Source organism: Palaemon carinicauda, chromosome 38 (assembly GCF_036898095.1).
Source record: "Palaemon carinicauda isolate YSFRI2023 chromosome 38, ASM3689809v2, whole genome shotgun sequence".
Classification (NCBI taxonomy): Eukaryota; Metazoa; Arthropoda; class Malacostraca; order Decapoda; family Palaemonidae; genus Palaemon; species Palaemon carinicauda.
In genome coordinates this window covers 50,115,269-50,139,942 of record NC_090762.1, presented here as the reverse complement: position 1 = coordinate 50,139,942, position 24,674 = coordinate 50,115,269, and the positions used below count along the sequence as shown (strand labels likewise).

Here is a 24,674-nt window from a genome sequence, read left to right as displayed (position 1 = left end):
CCAATGCTGTTGCCAATTGTTATAAATCAAATTCTTAATTGCTGGTAAAAAAAAAAAACATTACAAAGAATGGGATACCTTCTTAGTAGTAACTCGGATGTAGCACTCTTTGCCAGTGAATCTGCCTCTTCATTTCCAGACACACCTACGTGTGCCGGAACCCAGCAAAGTCGAACTGTTATACCTTTTAGGCCAATAACTAAAAGCCACTCTAAAATCTTTAAAACTAAAGGGTCACTAGAATTAAAACCTTCTAAAGCTTGAAGGACACTTCTTGAATCATTGTAAGTGGTAAAATTACCATCCTCTTTTAACGCTATTTTCTCAATAACGGTTAGTATGCCATATAATTCAGCATTAAATATGGAAGATATTGGAGGAAGTGCACCTCTACAGTTAAAAGAACTACTATATACTCCAAATCACACGCCAGCATCAGATTTGGAGCCATCGGTATATAAAAAAGTTGATACCCTATGTTCTTCAACATGTTACATAAAAAGAGACCTAACTTCTAATTCAATCCTGGTTTTTAATACCAATAAAATATTTACAATAAGAAATCCCTGGTAATTTCCACGGAGGGGTTGATGATATCCTAAATAGAAGCATCTTACTTCTAATTATATCAAGACTACTTAACAATTGTTCCACCCGAAGCCATAAGGTTGAGGAGATTTTGGGTGCAACTTAAAGTATGTTGAGTGCCTTACTAGTTTTGCAGTCTGAAAAGCTAAAGAATTAGGGAGTCCTTGCAACCTAAACCAATACCGAAGAATAGAAGACATTCGGTAATGGTCTAAAGGTAACACCCAGCATCAACAAGGAGACTTGGGATAGGTGAGGTTCTAAACGCTTCTGTCGACAATTTAATACCAGCATGAAGTATTGAATCTAATATCTTAATCGGTTTAAGGTGGCTGAGGAGTATATTTCACACCAATAACTAATTTTTTTTTTTTTTGGAGAGATTCTGCTTGGTGTTCTGCAGTACAGGGTTCTGAACCCTATGCAGTTAAGTCTTTATTTAAAAAAGTCCTTGACGATAGGACGGCACAGAAAAATATGCTGAAACTTCTTTTATAGCCTCTAGGATGATTTGAAAGTAATTAATAAACAGGGGAGTGTCTTTTGTAGCAAGCATGTGATTATTTGCTTGACCAATTCTTAACTTTTACTCCCATCTATTGATTTTAATTGCATATCTAGCACTGAACTTCAAGAATTCAAAATATGTGAGGTTATATTATTACGATTCAAAAGAAAAAAAAAACATTGAGAATATGCAATAACTAATAGAGATAATTGGGATATAATTGCATCTAAAAAGAAGTAAAATCAACATGTGCAACTCATTAGAACAATTAGCAAAAAGAAGCAAGCTAATTTTTTTTGCAGTCGTTCTTAAGCAAATACTAACCACAGTTATTTGTTCTCTAACCTCAGATATAAGTAGAGATGAAATGCAGGGAATTGTAATTCTAGTTTTAAGAGAAAATGGAAGCTTATCTTCTTCAGATTATTTCCCCAAATTATAACATGACTCAAGAAATGTCTTTTTCTGGGATGAATCATGAATCTTCAAATCTGAAAACTTATTTAGACACAAGAGAAAAAATTATATGATCTGCTAATATGACTTTTTTTTTATTAATCTCCATTAAACTCTAACAGTAATATATTGAATTATCAAATCTATTGACTGAAGAATTTACTTTTATTTCAAGTAATTTTCAATTATAAGTAAAAGTAATTTAATTACAGTTGCCCTTTTTCTGGGCAATATCTGTTTTGAAAAGAAAAAAAGACAATTCGTTTATCTTTCTTTTCTAGTTTTCCAAAAATAATTTCTCTACTCAAATTCCTGGAAAGAGGTCATACTGAAAACAAATTTGTTTTCCAAATGCAATAGCTGACAGGTCAATGAAACTGGAAAAGTGCAACTGAAAACGGGAAACTGGAAGAGGCGTCAGTAAGTATAAAAAGGGAGTGTTGCTCAAACTTTAACATAATTTCCTCAGCATATTCATAACATCAACATGTCTGCTAAGGTGAGATAGCTCTGTATTGTGCTAATTGCTTCGACTTAGAGTCTCTCAGAATTATATTTCTTAAGCATGAGAGGTCCAAAGTTATGATCAAATTCATAAGTTTTAAGGATAACGTTTTAAATTCTGAAAGGACTGGTTCTCTCCAATATTAATTCCATCTACATTTCTGGGAAGTAATTATCTCAAATTTTGTGTAATGTTAAATAGAATTACATAAGATACCAACCAGTCTTCTGTAAGTTAAATAACTGTCATCAGCTTCCTTAGTTTCTTGTGGAAAGAAAATGTTTTTGTTTATTAAGAATAATTATAGATTTGACATTGATCATCTGATCAATCTTCTCTAGCCATTGGAAGTGGAAGCGTTATGAGCAGATCAAGAAGTTTTTATGAAGTATAATTCAAAGCCCTAAACACAAAGACCACCAAGATCCACAACCTAACACCACTAACAAAAAAAAAAAAAAAATAAATAAATAAATAAATAAAGAGAGATATCTGTATTCCCAAAGTGCTAAATTACATCAGCTTCGTCAATGGGAGAGATACTAAGATACATCGTTTTTGGTTCCCCAAGTTTTTTAACAAAAGCTAACTTCAAGTAGGAGTCTGTTGTCTTCATCTTACACTCAACCTTCCAGACATAGACACAGACACAAAATTTCACACAAAACTAAAAGAGGTATTACCGAGGGACGAGGAATTTTTGGTAAACAAAGTGAGATTATGACAACCAAAATGCCACTTTCTCTCAAAAGAAAACTATTTAATCAGATAGTGCTACCAGTATCAACTTATGCATCAGAAACTTGGTGACTCACTTAAGTATCAGAACAAACTAGTTAAAACACAAACGAGCTATGGAAAGAATAATGATGACATTAATACTAAGAGACAGAAAAAGAACAACATGGATATGAGAGCAAACAACAGTAGAGAATATTTTAACAAGAAGTAAAAAAAAATTAAGGGACAAGAGCAGGACAAATGAGAATGACAGATAATAAATGGACCAAAAGAATATCAGAATGGGTCCTTAGAGATTGCAACCGACGCAAAAGGAAGAGAAGACGATGGATTAATGAGCTAAGCAAATTTGTGGGTATAGAAAGGCATAGAAATACCAAAAACAGACAGGAATGGAAGGAAAAGTCTTAAGCCTTTGTATATATAATATGATATAATATAATATAATATAATATAATATAATATAATATATATATATATATATATATATATATATATATATACACACACACATATATATATATATATATATATATATATATATATATATGTATATATACATGAGCCCCTTTCCCTTACGTTTCGATAGGTGAAGCAGGTATCTTTCTTCCAGTTTTCAACGTTTTTTCTTTTTTCTCAGAGAGATCACTCGCCATTTGCCTTTCTTTATCCTTGGTACTACCAACCATAGTTAAATTCCTTCTGGGTATATCATTCGATGACTATGTTAACCAAATGAACTTTAAAGTAACAAAACTTCAATAAATGAAACTGATCTCCTTTTCTCATTTACAGCTCTTCGTCATTGCCGCCCTTGTGGCCGTAGCTTGCTCCGCTCCAGCTCCCGACTCCCCTCCAGCGTATGGGGCCCCTCCCCCATCCTACAAGGAGCCAGGCATGCCCTTCGATTTCGCCTACGCCGTCAAGGACGACTCAACCGGCAACGATTTCGCTCACGACGAGAGCAGCGACGGTCAGGTCACCTCCGGGTCGTACCGCGTAGCCCTCCCTGACGGTCGCACCCAGATCGTCATCTTCACCGCCGACCACGACAACGGCTACGTCGCCGAAGTGGCCTATGAAGGAGAGGCCTCCTACCCACCCGCACCAGTCTACGCCTAAGGAGTTCTAAACGACATTCTATGATGTACATTATTTCGGATACCATAAATGATGTTCTTTCTCTTTCATATCTTTAAATATTTCTTCTTCTTAATGAGAAGATTTAATCAACTTGATGTACCATAATATTCTTGGTAGATTAAATTTCTTAATAAAACAACTGAAGGTGAAAATCGTGTTTCAAACATCCTTTTATTGTTTCTTAGAATGGAAATTCAAAAACATGAAGGAACGATACTATCATAATCAGGAAAATAAGGATTCTCAGCTTATCATATATAAATTTAGTTAGACTAGCCATAGATTTCCTGATAATTCCCATATGGAAAACTAAACACACACATTTAAGTGCAGACCAAATCAGTAGAACATTCATGATTCAACCCAAATAAAATTTTGCAAGTTGCAAATTACCTTCTATATATTGGCTTGCAGTTTTCCTAAAGATGAGGATCTTCACTTCAAAAATTTGTTCGAGCGCCACGACGTGAAATCCTTTCTCCAAATAACTATTCCTGTTTGTGTTCGAAGCATTCCAAGAAGGATGATTTTGAATAATAGCTCTCCAAGGTTTGATTTTGCACGTCGGAATTATATCGAGTATATTTGAATCTTTTCCTGATCATCTCAATATAAAAGATACGCCTATAAGAAAACCATCTAGAGTGCCTAATAGGGGATCATTTGTCTTCCCCTGCCTGTGCCAGTGAAAATTTAATCAACCGAGGCAATTCTTTTAAAGCAAAAACTCAGTGATGGATTACCTAAGATATGCTCATTAAAATAAATAGATAAAACTACTGCAGCAGTCAAAACACCATCTTGTCAAAAAAAAATAAAAAAATAATTGAATAATTTTTTCTTGAGATTACATCACCAAACATTTAACTGGGCACCACAAGGCACTAAAAGATGTTGAAGACCCAGGCCAGTAGAAGATTTGGAAGATCCAGGCATTCATGATTGAGGACCATGAAGCGTGGAGTCGGAGATGGTGATCGATTGATCAATTGATTTGAAGTTCTCTGGCATTCTGTCATCGAAGGTCATTGACGCTGATATCGTTTATTATAAATAAAGATTAAAAGAATATCAAATTAAAGCCAGAAAAGCAAATATGCTTTGGAAGTTAAATAGCATTATGAAGACCTGCTTCTGATATAAATTAAAATATGCTATTAGCATTGTATGGCAAATCATGTCCAAGGATCTTGGGAAGGATGAACCTGCCATCTTCACCCCGAGCCTCAAACATATATACATTTCTTTCTGTGCTATATGTGGGGCATTCAGTCAACAATGCCTCACTATCAAAGGTATTAAACAGACGTCGCAATATGGTTCGTGTTGGCCAGTCTCCCATTTTCGGGGCATCCAATTATACCTCTAAGGGGATATAACAATCGCAATTTCTCTCATCTTATTTTCGGTTAAACTATCCCAATGCTGTTGCCAATTGTTATGAATAAAATTCTTAACTGCTGGTAAAAAAAAAAAAAACATTACAAAGAATGGGATACCTTCTTGGTAGTAACTCAGCTGTAACACTCTTTGCCAGTGAATGTGACTCTTCATTTCCAGACACACCTACATGTGCCTGAACCCAGCAAAGTCGAACTGTTATACCTTTTAGGCCAATAACTAAAAGCCACTCTAAAATCTTTAAAACTAAAGGGTCACTAGAATTAAAACCTTCTAAAGCTTGAAGGACACTTCTTGAATCATTGTAAGTGGTAAAATTACCATCCTCTTTTAACGCTATTTTCTCAATAACGGTTAGTATGCCATATAATTCAGCATTAAATATGGAAGATATTGGAGGAAGTGCACCTCTACAGTTAAAAGAACTACTATATACTCCAAATCACACGCCAGCATCAGATTTGGAGCCATCGGTATATAAAAAAGTTGATACCCTATGTTCTTCAACATGTTACATAAAAAGAGACCTAACTTCTAATTCAATCCTGGTTTTTAATACCAATAAAATATTTACAATAAGAAATCCCTGGTAATTTCCACGGAGGGGTTGATGATATCCTAAATAGAAGCATCTTACTTCTAATTATATCAAGACTACTTAACAATTGTTCCACCCGAAGCCATAAGGTTGAGGAGATTTTGGGTGCAACTTAAAGTATGTTGAGTGCCTTACTAGTTTTGCAGTCTGAAAAGCTAAAGAATTAGGGAGTCCTTGCAACCTAAACCAATACCGAATAATAGAAGACATTCGGTAATGGTCTAAAGGTAACACCCAGCATCAACAAGGAGACTTGGGATAGGTGAGGTTCTAAACGCTTCTGTCGACAATTTAATACCAGCATGAAGTATTGAATCTAATATCTTAATCGGTTTAAGGTGGCTGAGGAGTATATTTCACACCAATAACTAATTTTTTTTTTTTTTTGGAGAGATTCTGCTTGGTGTTCTGCAGTACAGGGTTCTGAACCCTATGCAGTTAAGTCTTTATTTAAAAAAGTCCTTGACGATAGGACGGCACAGAAAAATATGCTGAAACTTCTTTTATAGCCTCTAGGATGATTTGAAAGTAATTAATAAACAGGGGAGTGTCTTTTGTAGCAAGCATGTGATTATTTGCTTGACCAATTCTTAACTTTTACTCCCATCTATTGATTTTAATTGCATATCTAGCGCTGAACTTCAAGAATTCAAAATATGTGAGGTTATATTATTACGATTCAAAAGAAAAAAAAAACATTGAGAATATGCAATAACTAATAGAGATAATTGGGATATAATTGCATCTAAAAAGAAGTAAAATCAACATGTGCAACTCATTAGAACAATTAGCAAAAAGAAGCAAGCTAATTTTTTTTGCAGTCGTTCTTAAGCAAATACTAACCACAGTTATTTGTTCTCTAACCTCAGATATAAGTAGAGATGAAATGCAGGGAATTGTAATTCTAGTTTTAAGAGAAAATGGAAGCTTATCTTCTTCAGATTATTTCCCCAAATTATAACATGACTCAAGAAATGTCTTTTTCTGGGATGAATCATGAATCTTCAAATCTGAAAACTTATTTAGACACAAGAGAAAAAATTATATGATCTGCTAATACGACTTTTTTTTTTTTTTTATTAATCTCCATTAAACTCTAACAGTAATATATTGAATTATCAAATCTATTGACTGAAGAATTTACTTTTATTTCAAGTAATTTTCAATTATAAGTAAAAGTAATTTAATTACAGTTGCCCTTTTTCTGGGCAATATCTGTTTTGAAAAGAAAAAAAGACAATTCGTTTATCTTTCTTTTCTAGTTTTCCAAAAATAATTTCTCTACTCAAATTCCTGGAAAGAGGTCATACTGAAAACAAATTTGTTTTCCAAATGCAATAGCTGACAGGTCAATGAAACTGGAAAAGTGCAACAGAAAACGGGAAACTGGAAGAGGCGTCAGTAAGTATAAAAAGGGAGTGTTGCTCAAACTTTAACATAATTTCCTCAGCATATTCATAACATCAACATGTCTGCTAAGGTGAGATAGCTCTGTATTGTGCTAATTGCTTCGACTTCGAGTCTCTCAGAATTATATTTCTTAAGCATGAGAGGTCCAAAGTTATGATCAAATTCATAAGTTTTAAGGATAACGTTTTAAATTCTGAAAGGACTGGTTCTCTCCAATATTAATTCCATCTACATTTCTGGGAAGTAATTATCTCAAATTTTGTGTAATGTTAAATAGAATTACATAAGATACCAACCAGTCTTCTGTAAGTTAAATAACTGTCATCAGCTTCCTTAGTTTCTTGTGGAAAGAAAATGTTTTTGTTTATTAAGAATAATTATAGATTTGACATTGATCATCTGATCAATCTTCTCTAGCCATTGGAAGTGGAAGCGTTATGAGCAGATCAAGAAGTTTTTATGAAGTATAATTCAAAGCCCTAAACACAAAGACCACCAAGATCCACAACCTAACACCACTAACAAAAAAAAAAAAAAAATAAATAAATAAATAAATAAAGAGAGATATCTGTATTCCCAAAGTGCTAAATTACATCAGCTTCGTCAATGGGAGAGATACTAAGATACATCGTTTTTGGTTCCCCAAGTTTTTTAACAAAAGCTAACTTCAAGTAGGAGTCTGTTGTCTTCATCTTACACTCAACCTTCCAGACATAGACACAGACACAAAATTTCACACAAAACTAAAAGAGGTATTACCGAGGGACGAGGAATTTTTGGTAAACAAAGTGAGATTATGACAACCAAAATGCCACTTTCTCTCAAAAGAAAACTATTTAATCAGATAGTGCTACCAGTATCAACTTATGCATCAGAAACTTGGTGACTCACTTAAGTATCAGAACATAAACTAGTTAAAACACAAACGAGCTATGGAAAGAATAATGATGACATTAATACTAAGAGACAGAAAAAGAACAACATGGATATGAGAGCAAACAACAGTAGAGAATATTTTAACAAGAAGTAAAAAAAAATTAAGGGACAAGAGCAGGACAAATGAGAATGACAGATAATAAATGGACCAAAAGAATATCAGAATGGGTCCTTAGAGATTGCAACCGACGCAAAAGGAAGAGAAGACGATGGATTAATGAGCTAAGCAAATTTGTGGGTATAGAAAGGCATAGAAATACCAAAAACAGACAGGAATGGAAGGAAAAGTCTTAAGCCTTTGTATATATAACATGATATAATATAATATAATATAATATAATATAATATAATATATATGTGAAATATATATATATATATATATATATATATATATATATATATATATATATATATATATACACACACACACACACACATATATATATATATATATATATATATATATATATATATATATATATGTATATATACATGAGCCCCTTTCCCTTACGTTTCGATAGGTGAAGCAGGTATCTTTCTTCCAGTTTTCAACGTTTTTTCTTTTTTCTCAGAGAGATCACTCGCCATTTGCCTTTCTTTATCCTTGGTACTACCAACCATAGTTAAATTCCTTCTGGGTATATCATTCGATGACTATGTTAACCAAATGAACTTTAAAGTAACAAAACTTCAATAAATGAAACTGATCTCCTTTTCTCATTTACAGCTCTTCGTCATTGCCGCCCTTGTGGCCGTAGCTTGCTCCGCTCCAGCTCCCGACTCCCCTCCAGCGTATGGGGCCCCTCCCCCATCCTACAAGGAGCCAGGCATGCCCTTCGATTTCGCCTACGCCGTCAAGGACGACTCAACCGGCAACGATTTCGCTCACGACGAGAGCAGCGACGGTCAGGTCACCTCCGGGTCGTACCGCGTAGCCCTCCCCGACGGTCGCACCCAGATCGTCATCTTCACCGCCGACCACGACAACGGCTACGTCGCCGAAGTGGCCTATGAAGGAGAGGCCTCCTACCCACCCGCACCAGTCTACGCCTAAGGAGTTCTAAACGACATTCTATGATGTACATTATTTCGGATACCATAAATGATGTTCTTTCTCTTTCATATCTTTAAATATTTCTTCTTCTTAATGAGAAGATTTAATCAACTTGATGTACCATAATATTCTTGGTAAATTACATTTCTTAATAAAAACAACTGAAGGTGAAAATCGTGTTTCAAACATCCTTTTATTGTTTCTTAGAATGGAAATTCAAAAACATGAAGGAACGATACTATCATAATCAGGAAAATAAGGATTCTCAGCTTATCATACATAAATTTAGTTAGACTAGCCTTAGATTTACTGATAATTTCCAAATGGAAAACTAATCACACATACTTAAGTGCAGACCAAATCAGTAGAACATTCACGATTCAACCCAAATAAAATTTTGCAAGTTGCAAATTATCTTCTATGTATTGGCTTGTAGTTTTCCTAAAGATGAGGATCTTCACTTCAAAAATTTGTTCGAGCGACACGACGTGAAATCCTTTCTCCAAATAACTATCCCTGTTTGTGTTCGAAGCATTCCAAGAAAGATGATTTTGAATAATAGCTCTCCAAGGTTTGATTTTGCACGTCGTAATTATATCGAGTATATTTGAATCTTTTCCTGATCATCTCAATATAAAAGATACGCCTATAAGAAAACCATCTACAGAGTGCCTAATAGGGGATCATTTGTCTTCCCCTGCCTATGCCAGTGAAAATTTAATCAACCGAGGCAATGCTTTTAAAGCAAAAACTCAGTGATGGATCAACTCAGATATGCTCATTAAAATAAATAGATAAAACTACTGCAGCAATCAAAACACCATCTTGTCAAGAAAAAAAAAAAATTGAATAATTTTTTCTATGAATTAGTTCACCAAACATTTAACTTGGCTCCACAAGGCACTTAAAGATGTTGAAGACCCAGCCAGTAGAAGATTTGCAAGATTCAGGCCTTCATGATTCAGGACTATGAAGCATGGAGTCGGAGATGTTGATTGATTGATTAATTGATTTGAAGTTCTCTGGCATACTGTCATCGAAGGACATTGACGCCGATATCGTTTATTATAAATAAAAATTAAAAGAATATTCAAATAAAACCAGAAAAGCAAATATGCTATGGAAGTTAAATAGCATTAAGAAGACCTGCTTCTGATAGAAATTTAAAAATGCTACTAGCATTGTAAGACACATGTTGAAGGATCATGGCAAGGATGAACCTGCCATCTTCACCACGAGACTCAAGCAGATATCTATTTCTTTCTGTGCTATATGAGGGGCATTCAGTCAACAGTGCCTCACTGTCAAGGGTATTAAACATTCATGGCAATATGGTCTTGTTGCCCAGCCGAGTGTGACCAATGCGGAGACAACAAATAGTAGTCTCCCATATTCGGGGCATCTCGTTATACCTCTGAGGGGATATAACAATAGCAATTTCTTGCATCTTATTTTCGGTTAAACTATCCCAATGCTATTGCCAATTGATTTAAATAAAATTCTCTATTGATGGTAAAAAACATTACAAAGAATGGGATACCTTCTTGGTAGCAACTTGGCTGCAGTCCTCTTTGCCAGTGAATTTGCCTCTTCATTTCCAGACACACCTACGTGTGCCGGAACCCAGCAAAATCGAACTGTTATACCCTCTAGAACAATAATTAAAAGCCACTCTAAAATCTTGAAAACTAGAGGGTCACTATAATTAAAACCTTCTAAAGCTTGAAGGACACTTCTTGGATCACTATAAATAGTAAACTTATCCTCCTCTTTTAACGCTATTTTCTCAATAGCGGTTAGTATGCCATATAATTCCCCAGTAAATATGGAAGATATTGGAGGAAGTGCACCTCTAAAGCTAAAATAACTACTATATACTCCAAATCCAACGCCAGCATCAGATTTGGAGCCATCGGTATATATATATATATATATATATATATATATATATATATATATATATATATATATATATATATATATATATATATGTTGATTCCCTATGTTCTTCAACATGTTCCATAAAAAGAGACCTAGCTTCTAATTCAGTCATGTTTTTTTAATACCAATAAAATATTTACAAAAAGATATCTCAGGTAATTTCTATGGAAGCACCTTACTTCTAATTATATCAAGACTGTTTAATAACTGTTTCACCCGAAAGCCATAAGTTTAAGGAGATTTTGGGCGCAACTTAAAGTATGTTGAGTGCCGTACAAGGCTTGCAGTCTGAAAGGCTAAAGAATTAGGGAGTCCTTGCAACCTAAACCAATACCGAATAATAGAAGACATTCGGTAATGGTCTAAAGGTAACTCTCCAGCATTAACAAGAACACTTGGGATAGGTGAGGTTCTAAACACTCCTGTCGACAATCTAATACCAGCATGAAGTATTGAATCTAATATCTCAATCGGCTTGGGGTGGCTGAGGAGTATATCTCACACCCTTAACTAATTTTTTTTTCAGGAGAGTTTCTGCTTGGTGTTCTGCAGTGCAGTATTCTAAACCCTATGCAGTTTAAGCCTTTATTTGAGAAAGTCCTTGTCGATAGGATGGCACAGAAAAGTATGCTAAAACTTCTTTAATAGCATCTAGGATGATTTGAAAGGAATTAATAAACAGGGGAGTGTTGTTTGTAAGAGTCATGTGGTTCTTTGCTTGACCAATTCTTAACTGATACTCCCATCTAATGATTTCAATTCCATATCTAACGCTTTACTTCAAGAATTCAAAATACGTGAAGCTATAGAATTACGAAAAGAAAAAAAAACATTAAGAATATACAAAAACTAATAAAGATAATGGGGGAAATAATTGCATCTAAAATCAAGTAAAATCAACATGAGCAGCTCGTCAGAACAATTAGCGAAATGGAGCAAGCTAATTTAAAAGCCTTTAATTTTTGCAGTCGTTCTTAAGCGAATACTAACCACAGTTATTTGTACTCTAACCTCAGATATAAGTAGAGATGAATTGCAGGGAATTGTAATTCTAGTTTTAAAAGAAAATGTAATCTCATCTTTAAATCATAAATCTTATTCAAACACAAAGAGAAAAACATACTGCTAATATGACTTGTTTTTCTTAATCCCCATTAAACTCTAACAGTAATTTCTTGAATTATCCAATCTAATAACTGGAGGATTTACTTTTATTTCAAGTCATTTTCAATTATAAGTAAAAGTAATGTTACTGTTGACTTTTTTCAGAGCAAATTCCGATTTGAAAAAAAAAACACAATTCGTTTATATTTCGCTTATAATTTTTAAAACTTCTTATCTCAATTCACATTCCAGGAAAGAAGTGATAAGAAAACGAATTGGTTTTCCAGAGGCAACGGCTGACGGATCAATGAAAATGGAAAAGGGCAACAGAAAACGGGAACCTGGAAGAGGCGTCAGTAAGTATAAAAAGGGAGTGTTGCTCCTACTTCAACATCATTCCCTCAGCATATTCATACCATCAACATGTCTGCTAAGGTGAGATAGCTCTGCATTGTGCTCATTCTTTGACTTGGGGTCTCTCAGAATTATATTTCTTAGGCATGAGAGACTCAAAGTCTAATCATGTTCATAAGAACGTTATAGGGATAGTTTCAAATTCTCCAAATGAGCACCTTTCCATATATATATATATATATATATATATATATATATATATATATATATATATATATATGTGTGTGTGTGTGTGTGTGTGTGTATATTTATATGTATATATCACCAGATGAGCACCTTTCCCTTAATCTTTAATAAGTGACGGAAATATCTCCATTTTAGTTTTAAATTTTTATTTTTTCGGATGAGATCACTAGCCATTTGACTTTCTTTATCCTTGGTACTACCAACCACATTCAATGCCTATGTTAACAGACACCAAATGAACTTTAGAGGAACCAAATTTTAATAAATGAAACTGATCTTCGTTTACAGCTCTTCGTCATTGCCACCCTTGTGGCAGTAGCTTGCTCCGCTCCAGCTCCTGACTCCCCTCCAGCATATGGGGCCCCTCCCCCGTCCTACAAGGAACCAGGCATGCCCTTTGATTTCGCCTATGCCGTCAAGGACGACTACACCGGCAACGACTTCGCTCACGACGAGATCAGCGACGGTCAAGTCACCTCCGGGTCATACCGCGTAGCCCTCCCCGACGGTCGCACCCAGATCGTCACCTTCACCGCCGACCACGACAACGGCTACGTCGCCGACGTGGCCTACGAAGGAGAGGCTTCCTACCCACCCCCTGCCAAGCCTGCATATGGCCCACCCCCACCAGCCTACGCCTAAGGAGTCCTAAACATCCTTTTTTCGGATGCCATATACGATGCTCTTTTTCTTTCATATCTTTAAATATCTCTTCTTCTCAATGAGAAGATTTAATCAACTTTACATGCCATAAATGTCTTGGTAAATTATCTTTGTAAATAAAACAACCGAATGTGAAAAAATTAGTTTCAAAAGTCCTCTTTAGGTAGTAGGGTGCCCAAGGCACTAGCCCCCCATTGCGATATTACCTCTATAAAGTAATTTGGTTCTTTGATTAGCCAGATAGTACTTCACTGAATCCCTCTCTTGTTATGGCTACTTTTTCCTCTACGCCTACACATACACCAAATAGTCTAGCCTATTCTTAACAAGTAACAAGTTCTCCTCTTTCCTCATACACCTGACAACACTAAGATAACTGAAAAATTCTTCTTACCTCGAGGGGTTAACTACTGTACTGAAATTATTCAGTGACTACTTTCTCTTGGTAAGGGCAGAAGAGATTCTTAAGCTAAGGTAAACAGCTCTTCTAGGAGAAGGACACAGCAAAATTAAATGATTGTCCTCTAACCTTGGGCAGTGCCATATCTTCTGTACAATGGTCTTCCACGTGTTGGGCTAGAGTTCTCTTGCTTGACGGTACACTCGGGCACACTATTCTACCTTGTTGATTTTTAAAGTTTTTAGTTTATACATGAAAGACCTATTTTAATGGTGATACTGTTAAAAAATACGCAATTTGTCTGAAATCCAATGACAAAGTAATGGCCTCAACACTTGTCTGACAAAAAAAAAAATGGTAATGCCTATCTCATTTCCCCCAACATCAAAATGAATAAAAATTAACCACTACATATTTCTCCTTCTCCAATAACACATTTCATATTCTTGTTAGGTTATAAATATAATTGAAGGTACATTGGTCTTTTGTATTGGTTAAGTTCTCAATGCCTGTCATATGCAGCTACAGTTATACCCTACATTGATCCGGTGATAATTCAATAAAAAAAAACACATTTACGTACTGTCCTTATGCAATGATGAAACACTTTTTGGCAAGTATGCAATAATACAGCAAAATAAGTAGATGTAAAAAGGCTGCATCAACGTAGTGTTCCACCGCACCAGTAAAACTATTCCTTTAAATTTACTATAGATAAACTATAATGAAAAAAATACTAATAAATACACAATGGATAAGTACAACAAACACTTTGCTTGAGGAAGTAAGTACTGTTCCAATATGATGAAGAAGCTGTTCTTTTACACATGTGTTGGCCTACTGTTTCAAAATAAGGATAAACCATTTTTGGAACCTACCTACTGCTCCAGAGCAAGGGCGAACCATTTTTGGAACAGAAATATTGTTTTCAAGCAATAGGAAACCCCTTTTGGAGACTGCACACTGTTCTAGAACAACAAAAAATCATTTTTGGAACGTAAAAACTTTTAAAGAGAAACGACGAACCCTTTTCAGAACCTATATTCTTTTCCAGAGGAATGGCAAAACCTTTTTGCAACCTATGTACTGTTCCAGAACAATGACAACCCGTTTTTGGAATCTATATATTGCTCAAGAGCAATGACAAATCCATTTTGGAGACGGCATACTTTTCAAGAGCAACGCTGAACCCTTCTTGGAACCTGAATACTGTTCCAAAGCAATGACAAGCCCAATTAGGAGCGTATACACTGTTTCAGACGAAGACAACCTCTTTTTGGAGCCTTTACTGTTCCAAAGCAATGACAAACCCCCTTTTGGAGCCTGCATACTGTTCCAAAGCAATGAAAACCCCTTTTTTGAGCCTACATACTGTTCCAGAGCAATAGAAAACCCTTTCTGGAGCCAGCATATTGTTCCAGAGCAACAAAAGCTCCTTTTGAGGGTCTGCATACTGTTCCACAACAATGTCTAACCGTTTGTGCAGCTTGCCGCCTGTTACACACCAATGATGAACCTTTTTAGAGCCTGAATACTGTTCCAGAAAACTGAAAAACCCTTTTTAGATCTTGCATACAGTTTCAAAACAATGATTAACCCTTTATGGAGCCTGCATGCCCTTTCGGAGTAATGATGACCGCTTTTTGGAGATCCATACCCTTTTAGAGCAATGGCAAACGATTTTTGGAGCCTGCATACCCTTTCCGAGTAATAATGACCACTTTTTGGAGCCTCCATAAACTTTCAAAACAATGATGAACCTTTTTTGGAGCCTGCATACTCCTTCAGAGTAATGATGATCGCTTCTTGGAGCATGCACACCCTTTCAGAGTAATGATAAACCCTTTTAGGAGAGTCCATACCATTTCAGAGCAATGATGAACCCTTTGGAGCCGGGATACCCTTTCAGAGTACAGTAATGATGACCGCTTTATGGAGCCTCCATACTCTTTCACAGCAATGACGAACACTTTTTGAAGCCTGCATACCCTCTCAGAGCAAATGAAGAACAATTTTTGGAGCCTGCACACCCTTTTAGAGCAATAATGACCCCTTTTTGGAACTTGCATATTGTTCCAGAGCAAAGACAAATCCATTATGGAGCCTACAGACCTTTCAAAGCAATGACAAATTCCTTTTTGGAGCCTGCATACCATTTCAGTCATGATGACTTTTTTTGGAGCCTCCATACCCTTTCAGAGTAAGGATGACTGCTTTTAGGAGCCTCCATATCCTTGCAGAGCAATGACGAACCTTTTTTGGAGTCTACATACCCTTTCAGAGCAATAACAAACCCTTTTTGGAGCATGCATACCCTTTCAGGGTATTGATGGCCACTTTTTTGGAACCTCCGTACCCTTTCAGAGCAATGACATAACCTTTTTGGAGAATGGATACCCTTTCAGAGAATGGATGACCGCTTTTTGGAGCCTCCACACTCATTCAGTGCAATGACAAATCCAATTTGGAGCCTCGTTACCCTTTCAGAGTAATAATGACCGCTTTTTGGAACCTCCATACCATTTCAGAGCAATGGCAAACCCTTTTATGACCCTGCATACCCTTTCAGAGCAATGTTGAACCCTTTCTGGAACCTGCATATTGTTTCAGAATAATAATGACCTCTTTTTGGAGCCTCCATACCGTTTCAGAGCAATAATGAACCCCTTTTTGAAGCCCATATTTTGATCCAGAATAATTTTTTTTTTTTTTTTTTTTTTTGACCCTGCATACTGTTTCAGAGCAATGGGACATTCCTTTTGGAGCCTGCATACTCTTGCAGAACAATGACGAACTCTTATAGGAGCCTGCATACTGTTCCAGACCAATGGGAAACGCTTTTTGGAGCCTACATACTGTTCAAGAGCAATGACAAACCCTTTTTGGAGCCTGAATACCGTTCAAGAGCAATGGCAAACCATTTTTGGAGCCTGCATACTGTTCAAGAGCAATGACAAAACCTTTTAGGAGCCTGTATACTGTTCCAGAACAATGATGAACCCTTTATGGAGCCTACATACTGTTCAAGAGCAATAACGAACCCTTTTTGTATCCTGCATACTGTTCAAGAACAATAACAAACACTTTTTGGAGCCTATATACTGTTCCAGAAAAATTACGAGCCCTGCATAATATTCCAGAAAAATGTGTGTATGTATATATATATATATATATATATATATATATATATATATATATATATATATATATATATATCTATATATATATACAAACACATATATATATATATATATATATATATATATATATATATATATATATATATATATATATATATATATATTTATCTATCTATCTATATATATATATATATATATATATATATATATATATATATATATAAAATTTTAAGTAATTTTTATTTTTCCTAACATACTTACCGAGAATTACTTTCTTAGGAGAGTCACTTGGTGACCTCTTTCTCGACCATTTTTGGCGCCGAAATCCCTCACCCCGTTCTCCATACAGGCCTACCCCGCCGCCACAGAATGCGCCCCGAGGGCAGGATTAGGGCAGGTCACTGCCTCTCTGGGCCATTCTCCTCATTCAGTCCGTCGTATAGCCCAACTTGGCAATGGAAGGATGGCACTCGGGGACGGAAGGGAGGGCCATTACCCGAAAGTAATTCTCGGTAAGTATGTTAGGAAAAATAAAAATTACTTAAAATTTTTGATTTGTTCCAACACAAATACTTACCTTCGAGTTACTTTCTTAGGAGACTTATACTTTAGGAGGCGGGAGTGCTATTCTGACACTTGACTAGGCACGTAGGGCCTAGAGGGCTATGGAATGCGGGGGCCTATCAGAGTACGGGAGTGAGGGTAACTGCGCCACCTTACGCTATTATCTAAGATTTTACCTCTTAAAAATTCTTCTGACGATTTTCTCCGGATGTAGTCGTGAAGAATGTGTTCATCGTTGGGTACAGCCTCTGGCCTTACCGCTACACAGCCCGGAGGGCGGCCATGACTGTCCCAATGGAGGACCCGTCCAAGGATTTCCTTGCATAACCCTTGAGGTAGGGGGCATTAAAGTTTGACTGGTGCGACCAAGTACCTGTCTGTAGGATCTGCCTCACCGCCATGTTTCTCTCAAAGGGCAAGGGGGTGCTCAGACCCCTGATGTCATGGGTCCGGGGAGTGCCTGGCACTGCCATTTTATCCTCTTCATAGGTTCTAGCGATGCATTGTCTCAGCCAGCAGGAAATGGTGTTCTCGGGAACTTGCTTCCTATTAACACCTGTGGAAACGAAGAGGTTCCTGATACCTGGTCGAAGTGAGAGAAGTCGAATGACAAACCATGTATCTCTCCCACTCTCTTATCGGATGCCAAGGCCAGCAAGAAGACGGCCTTGAGGGTGAGATATTTGTTCACGATATCTTTCAAGTGTTCAAAGTGGGAGCGACACATCATCTTCCGGACCTTGCCTAAGTCCCACTGGGGCACCTTTCCCGCCTGAGGGGGGTAAGACTGCTCGAAGCTTTTGACAAGCATCGCTATGTGTCTCGAGGCCCCCAGGACGATGCCCTTCCGGAGGAAGACTTGGCCTAAGGCAGCCCGAACCCCTTTTTATGGCTGGGATTGACCTCTCCACTTTGTCCTTGAGAAACACCAGAAAAAACTGCCATGTCTGGGACAGAGGCCTTAAGAGGTCTAATGTACCTCTCAGCGCACCACTTCGCGACGGAGGTCCATTTTGTCTGGAAGACCGCGGGTGGCAACTTCTTAGGAATAGAGACATTCTCTTAGCCGTGGAGGAAGAATATCTTTCTTTCTTCAGGAGCAGCTCTTAGTCTTCAGTCGTGAAGACGTAGGGAGAGAGACCTGCCGAGGAGCTTGAGAAAGTGAGGCTGGTGCAGAAGGTCTGACCTGACGGACAGAGGCCACGGCGGTTGACTCGATAGGTCTTTTAGGTCCGCGAACCACTCTCTCTGTCTAGCCACCAGGGCGCTACCAAAGTCATCTGTAGGTTTCGAGCCACCTTTATTCTGCTGAGCACTTGTCTTATCAGCGTGAAAAGGGGGAAAAGGAGTACACATCCAGATTGTCCCACTTGTGCTGAAAAGAGTCTTCTAAGGAAGCTTTCGGGTCTGGTACAGGGGAGCAATAGACTGGGAGTTGGGCGTTGAGGTTGTTGCAAGGCGGTCAACCACCGGGGAACCCCAGCGTTGAATGCTGAGCTTGGCTATTCCTGGGAGAAGGGACCATTTTGTCCCTACTATGTGGCCCATTCTGCTGAGGCCGTCGGCCAGAACGTTTTACTTTCCGGGAATGAACCTTGCTAACATCACCACTTGATTCCCTACCACTCAATCTAGATTCTTTATGGTGAGATCGCACAACTCCTTCGATTACAGTACCCTGCTTGTTTATGCATGCCACTACCGTGGTGTTGTCGCTCATCCACGCCACGGTGTTCCCCTTTAGCAGACTTGCGAAGAGTAGGCACGCCTTCTGGACTACTTCCAACTTCAGGACATTGTGTGGAGTTGCCTCTCCCCTTCCAACCAGGTCTCTCGTGCCGCTTCGTCGAGGGGAAGGCCTCCCCATCTCTGGTTGGAGGCGTCTGTGAACAGTAGTAACTCGGGAGGGCCGGTCCCGAAGGACGTCCCTCTTGAGTGAGTTCGACTGGCAATGTCACCATTCTAGGGAGGGTCTCGTGTCTGGAATGACTGGGATTAGCACCTGCTGCGAACACGTCTGTCACCAGAGGTTCCTGAGATTCCATTGGACGGAACTGAGCCTTACCCTCCCTTGGGGAACTAGGTTCTCCAGAGAGACCAGGTGACCTGTCAGCCTCTGCCCGTCTTCCGCCCTCCTGGGGTGTTCTGACAGGAACGGCTGACTAATGAGCCTGAGGTTTCATATCTTATTCTCCGAAGGGAAAAATTCTCCCCGAAAAAAGTCTAGTGTTATTCCCCAGTAGTTCATTCCGGTGGAAGGGAATAGATTTGGCTACTTCGGGTTGATTCAGTTCCCCAGATCCTTGCAAAACTGGGGGAGACTTCTCCCTTGTCCCTCCAAGAGGACCTTTGAGGCGGGAAGAAGCCACCAGCCGTCCAGGTATCTGATGAGGCGTATGCCTCGTTCGTGCGCCCCCACTGCGACAGCCGTGTGGACTCTCACAAACACTTTGGGCGTTGTTGACAGACCAAGGAAAAAAGGGGGATCCTGAATTGCAGGAACTGGGAACCCTATTTTACCCGGGGGAACTTCCGACCCGAGGTGTGGACCGGAATCTGGAAGTATGCGTCCTTGGGGTCGATGGTATCCTACAATCTTTCTCCCTCAAGGACAGCAGGACTGAATTCTGCGTGTCCATTTAGAAGTCCGTCATCTTGACGAACCTGTTGAGAGCTGACAGATCTATAACCGATCTCCACCCCCCGGTCGCTTTTACTGTCAGGAATAGGCGGCTGTAGACACCTGGTCCTGGGAGAAGAACTTCTTCCATGGTACCCTTCTCTACCATGGACGACACCTCCTCTTGAAGGGCGGTCCTCCTTAACGGGTCTTTGGGATCTAGCCATTCTATCCGGTTGGCCGGAAAAATCGTGGGTGGTTCCGTTAGGAATGGAAGTCCGTAGCCCTTCTTTAGTAAGGACACTGTCCAAGGTTCCGCTCCTTGAGCCCTCCATGCTTGCCAATGACGCCTGAGTTACCCTCCAACCCGAGGGTTGGGTGGGGATAGGGGCCTCCCACTCTTATCTTCTTCTAGAGGGGCGGCCTGACCTGTCTCCCCTAGAGGCGGGGTAACCCGACCTGAAGGAGCTAGAGGGCGCTGGAGCTCCCCTGCAGAGGGGCTGAGGCGTTGCGGACCAAGAGGAAGAGGGGGGCTTCTCTCCTCGTAGTGCTGGTAGATGCTTGGGGTGTCGCGGCACTATCCGAGACAGACCTCTTATAGGGTGGTCTCCTAGGAGTCGTAGGTCTGGGGACGTTAGTCTCCTTCTATTTCAAGACCTTCTCCATTATGGTTTCTAGTTCCTTCCGAGGAAAACAGAGACTCTCCCCCCAAGGGAAAGCTGCGAATGGGTCGCGTTTCCCTGTCTGGTGCCTTCCAAGACACTTTCGCCAGAACAGTGTCTCGCTTCCAGAACACCCAGTTATCTGTTAGTGTGAGAGACTGATATGTCAATAACCTAAGGGTTGAAGGCCTTGCTGGACAGGGTCCTCGGGGTCAAAGGAGGCTTCTACACCTCCCAAAGAGTAAGCCCACCAGTCCAGCCAAGAGGGGACGTTTACTAAGTCCCTCGACATTTTCTCCATCATGGAGGCTCCTGCTGGTGAGAACCAGACTGGGCCTGAAGAGGCTCTACTGTCTGAAAACGCCTTGACTAAGGATGTCCTGCTGACCCTCAAAAAGGCTTGACTTCCCGGAAACTACGTCCGTTGTTGCAGGTTCCGGTACCTGTGGTGTCTTCTGCAAAGGCTAACCACTCTCCTATAGTCCTCCGTCAGGGATCGCTCTTCTCCGTCAGCCGAGGACTTGGATTTCATCTGCGGGGACGTCCGCACCAGGGGCCTGGGTTACCGCAAGCAACGCTGGTTCAGCGGGGACTCCCGTCGGCCCAAGGCTCTGGGTGCCGAGGATGCGGTTCCCGTGGGCTGACCCGACAGCGGGAACCGTTCCTTCTGACCCGAAGGCCGCACCAGCCGGGCTGGTTCGGCCAGGCCGCCCGACCAGCAGCGCGTTTCCCCCGCTGGGCGGGGTTAACCGTAGGCTTCGGGGACTTACGCTTACCTGTAGAGTCCTTCTTACCGCTTGATCTCGAGGCGCCAGGTCACAGGGCACTCCCCGGGAGCTTCGGTTCTGGAATACCAGGCACTCCCTTGCGGTGGTACCGGTTTCCCCGGCGGGGAGCTCCGCACCAGGTTCGGGGTCAGAACCGGCAACGCCGTACCGTCGAGGACTACTGTTCGTGTATTCTCTCCGGGGGACGCGGACGCGGATCCTCGTGGGCTGACCCAACGGAGGGAACCGTTCCTTTTAAGTCCGAGGGCCGAACCAGCTGTGCTGATTCGGCCAGGCTGCCCGTAAATAAGCCCGCTTACACCTGCGGGCGGGCTGGGGGACGCGGACGCGGATCCCCGTGGGCTGACCCGACGGAGGGAACCGTTCCTTTTAAGTCCGAGGGCCGAACCAGCTGTGCTGATTCGGCCAGGCTGCCCGTAAAGAGGCCCGGTTACACCTGCGGGCGGGCTGGGGGACGCGGACGCGGATCCCCGTGGGCTGACCCGACGGAGGGAACCGTTCCTTTTAAGTCCGAGGGCCGAACCAGCTGTGCTGATTCGGCCAGGCTGCCCGTAAAGAAGCTCGGTTACACCCGTTGGCGGGGTGAACCGGAGGCTTCGCGGTCTTACGCCTGCCTGAAGAGGCCTTCTCGCATTTCTCCCTGCGAGGGTTATATCTGCGTCTGGAGGATGGCCTTCGTGGTGAGAAAAACCCTGGGTTGTCGGTCCGGGGGACGCTGCAAGACAGACCTGGGAGGCTCCTTCTCGGCGAGGCCCTCGGCTGCAGAAGAGACTGAAAAATACGCTAAGAGACTGGAGAAGAATTAGAGACATTTTCCCCCACATGGGGTCATCAGAGGAGACGTGGTCTGCTTGCACCAGGACTCCGTCTCCCCACACACTCCCGAAAGTAGTACTTACCTCGAACTACTTCTTAAGAGTTATCTTCTACACAATAAACCAACCTCGTCTCCTACTCTGGGTAGGAGAGGGTGGTAGGGAAGCTCAGCCAGGCGGGACGCCCGGCGCTAGTCTTCTTAGGCAAACCCTTCGTCGCCTACTTCCTCTTGGTGCTATACCGCACCCACTCAAACTCTTGGGGAAGAGCAATGGGCACTTCCCCGCAACTGACTTACCTCGTCCCCTACTCTGGGTAGGGGAAGATGGCTGTATAAGAATCTCTATTCGACGAGGCATCGGGAATTAAGTTGGCGAGGAGAGGCTCGTCTTCCTATGAGCCTCTTGGATGTATTCTTCCTTTTAGTGCCGAAGTGCACTCACTGCACTACGTTCCAGGACCAGTAGTCCTGACACGTGGTTGAAGAGGAACATAAGCTGCCCCTACACGGCAACACCGAGGATAAGGGGAGGAAGAATGATTTATGTAAAAAAGTTTTCCTTTCAGCTATCAATTCCTTGAAGAAAATCAAGGAATACAGTTCCATAACGCACACAACGCACGACACAAGCACTAAGGATATGAATTAAACACCGGGTAAGGACACGGTTGAAAAGTGAACGCACAGGAACACTTGGGAAGTACACTGCGAAAAAACACAAGTCCCCACGGTGGGAACACGTGGAACACTAAATGCGCACAAAGGATCGAGTATAAGAGTACAGAGTGAGGTGTTCACTACCTCACGACCAAGGACTGAATGGGGAGAATGGCCCAGAGGCCAGAGAGGCAGTGACCTGCCCTAATCCTGCCCTCGGGGCGCATTCTGTGGCGGCGGGGGTAGGCCTGTATGGAGAACGGGGTGAGGGATTTCGGCGCCAAAAATGGTCGAGAAAGAGGTCACCAAGTGACTCTCCTAAGAAAGTAATTCGAAGGTAAGTATTTGTGTTGGAACAAATATATATATATATATATATATATATATATATATATATATATATACACACATATATATACATACATATATATATATATATATATATATATATATATATATATACACACATATACATATATACACTTATGTTAAATATTTCAAACAAGAAATTGTAATTTTCAAAACAGCTCTTGAATATTTTCCTTTAAACGTATTGCATAAGCTTCATGTTTATTGATTTCATATAACGACTAAGAAAAACAAACAAATTGGAGTGTACTGCTGAAAGGCGAGAGATGAATTATCGAACAGTAATCAGCAGTATTGAAAAAAATATAAATTTCTGAATGAAGTAAGTGGAAATTTCAGACCAATCGATCATTTGCAAGTAAACTGTGTCCTACTAAGCAGCTATGCATGTTCCTCTCCCCTTTACTACAAAATGAAGAAACCTGTCAATCAAATGAGTTCTAATGTTAATGTAAATACTGGTTTAAGGGACGATTGTTTGGAGGCCTATGCACTCAAAAGTTATATTTTGGACATACAGCATGCAGCTACACATTTTCAAATCAGAGGCCGATGGTAGCGGCAACCTTAATATCCACATACTCGGTTGAGATTGGAAAAAATACTAACATCTGATGGAATAAACATAAGAGAAAAATAGAAGAGTTGAAACCGATAACTGTAGTTAGTTTTAAAAAGGTTATAAACATTTAAACCTGATTTATGTATATTTGTGACACCTTAAGCAACTAATGTAATTATTTAGATTTTTTTTTTCATGAATATCTGAGCCATTCGTTATTTCATAGACCGAAAATTTCAAATTTCAAATTCTTTAAAAAATATATAATCCCTAATATTAGCTGTTAAATCACTACTAGCACCTACTAGCACTGATATTTTTTAAACACTAACAACTACTAATCATTTATAGTTACTTCTGCTCATGTCAGTATTAATAATAATTTTCAAATCATTACTAATATTACTATTACTATTTTCCATTATTAAAGAATGTCTTCGAAGAAAA

At 39.8% G+C, this 24,674-nt stretch overlaps 3 protein-coding genes across 3 annotated transcripts; all 3 read left to right on the top strand.

The window, feature by feature from the left end:
• Positions 1 to 2,039: 2,039 nt before the first annotated feature.
• On the top strand, positions 2,040 to 3,920 carry LOC137630010 (cuticle protein 18.6-like). Its single transcript, XM_068361511.1, has 2 exons — positions 2,040 to 2,051; positions 3,594 to 3,920. Exons 1-2 carry the CDS (start codon positions 2,040 to 2,042, stop codon positions 3,918 to 3,920), a joined length of 339 nt encoding a protein of 112 aa, XP_068217612.1.
• A 3,477-nt stretch (positions 3,921 to 7,397) lies between these two features.
• Positions 7,398 to 9,340, top strand: LOC137630009 (cuticle protein 18.6-like). The gene is made up of 2 exons (XM_068361510.1): positions 7,398 to 7,420; positions 9,014 to 9,340. Exons 1-2 carry the CDS (start codon positions 7,409 to 7,411, stop codon positions 9,338 to 9,340), a joined length of 339 nt encoding a protein of 112 aa, XP_068217611.1. The 5' UTR covers positions 7,398 to 7,408.
• A 3,450-nt stretch (positions 9,341 to 12,790) lies between these two features.
• Positions 12,791 to 13,771, top strand: LOC137630179 (cuticle protein 7-like). Its single transcript, XM_068361626.1, has 2 exons — positions 12,791 to 12,820; positions 13,274 to 13,771. Exons 1-2 carry the CDS (start codon positions 12,809 to 12,811, stop codon positions 13,625 to 13,627), a joined length of 366 nt encoding a protein of 121 aa, XP_068217727.1. The 5' UTR covers positions 12,791 to 12,808; the 3' UTR covers positions 13,628 to 13,771.
• The last annotated feature ends 10,903 nt before the right edge of the window (positions 13,772 to 24,674 follow it).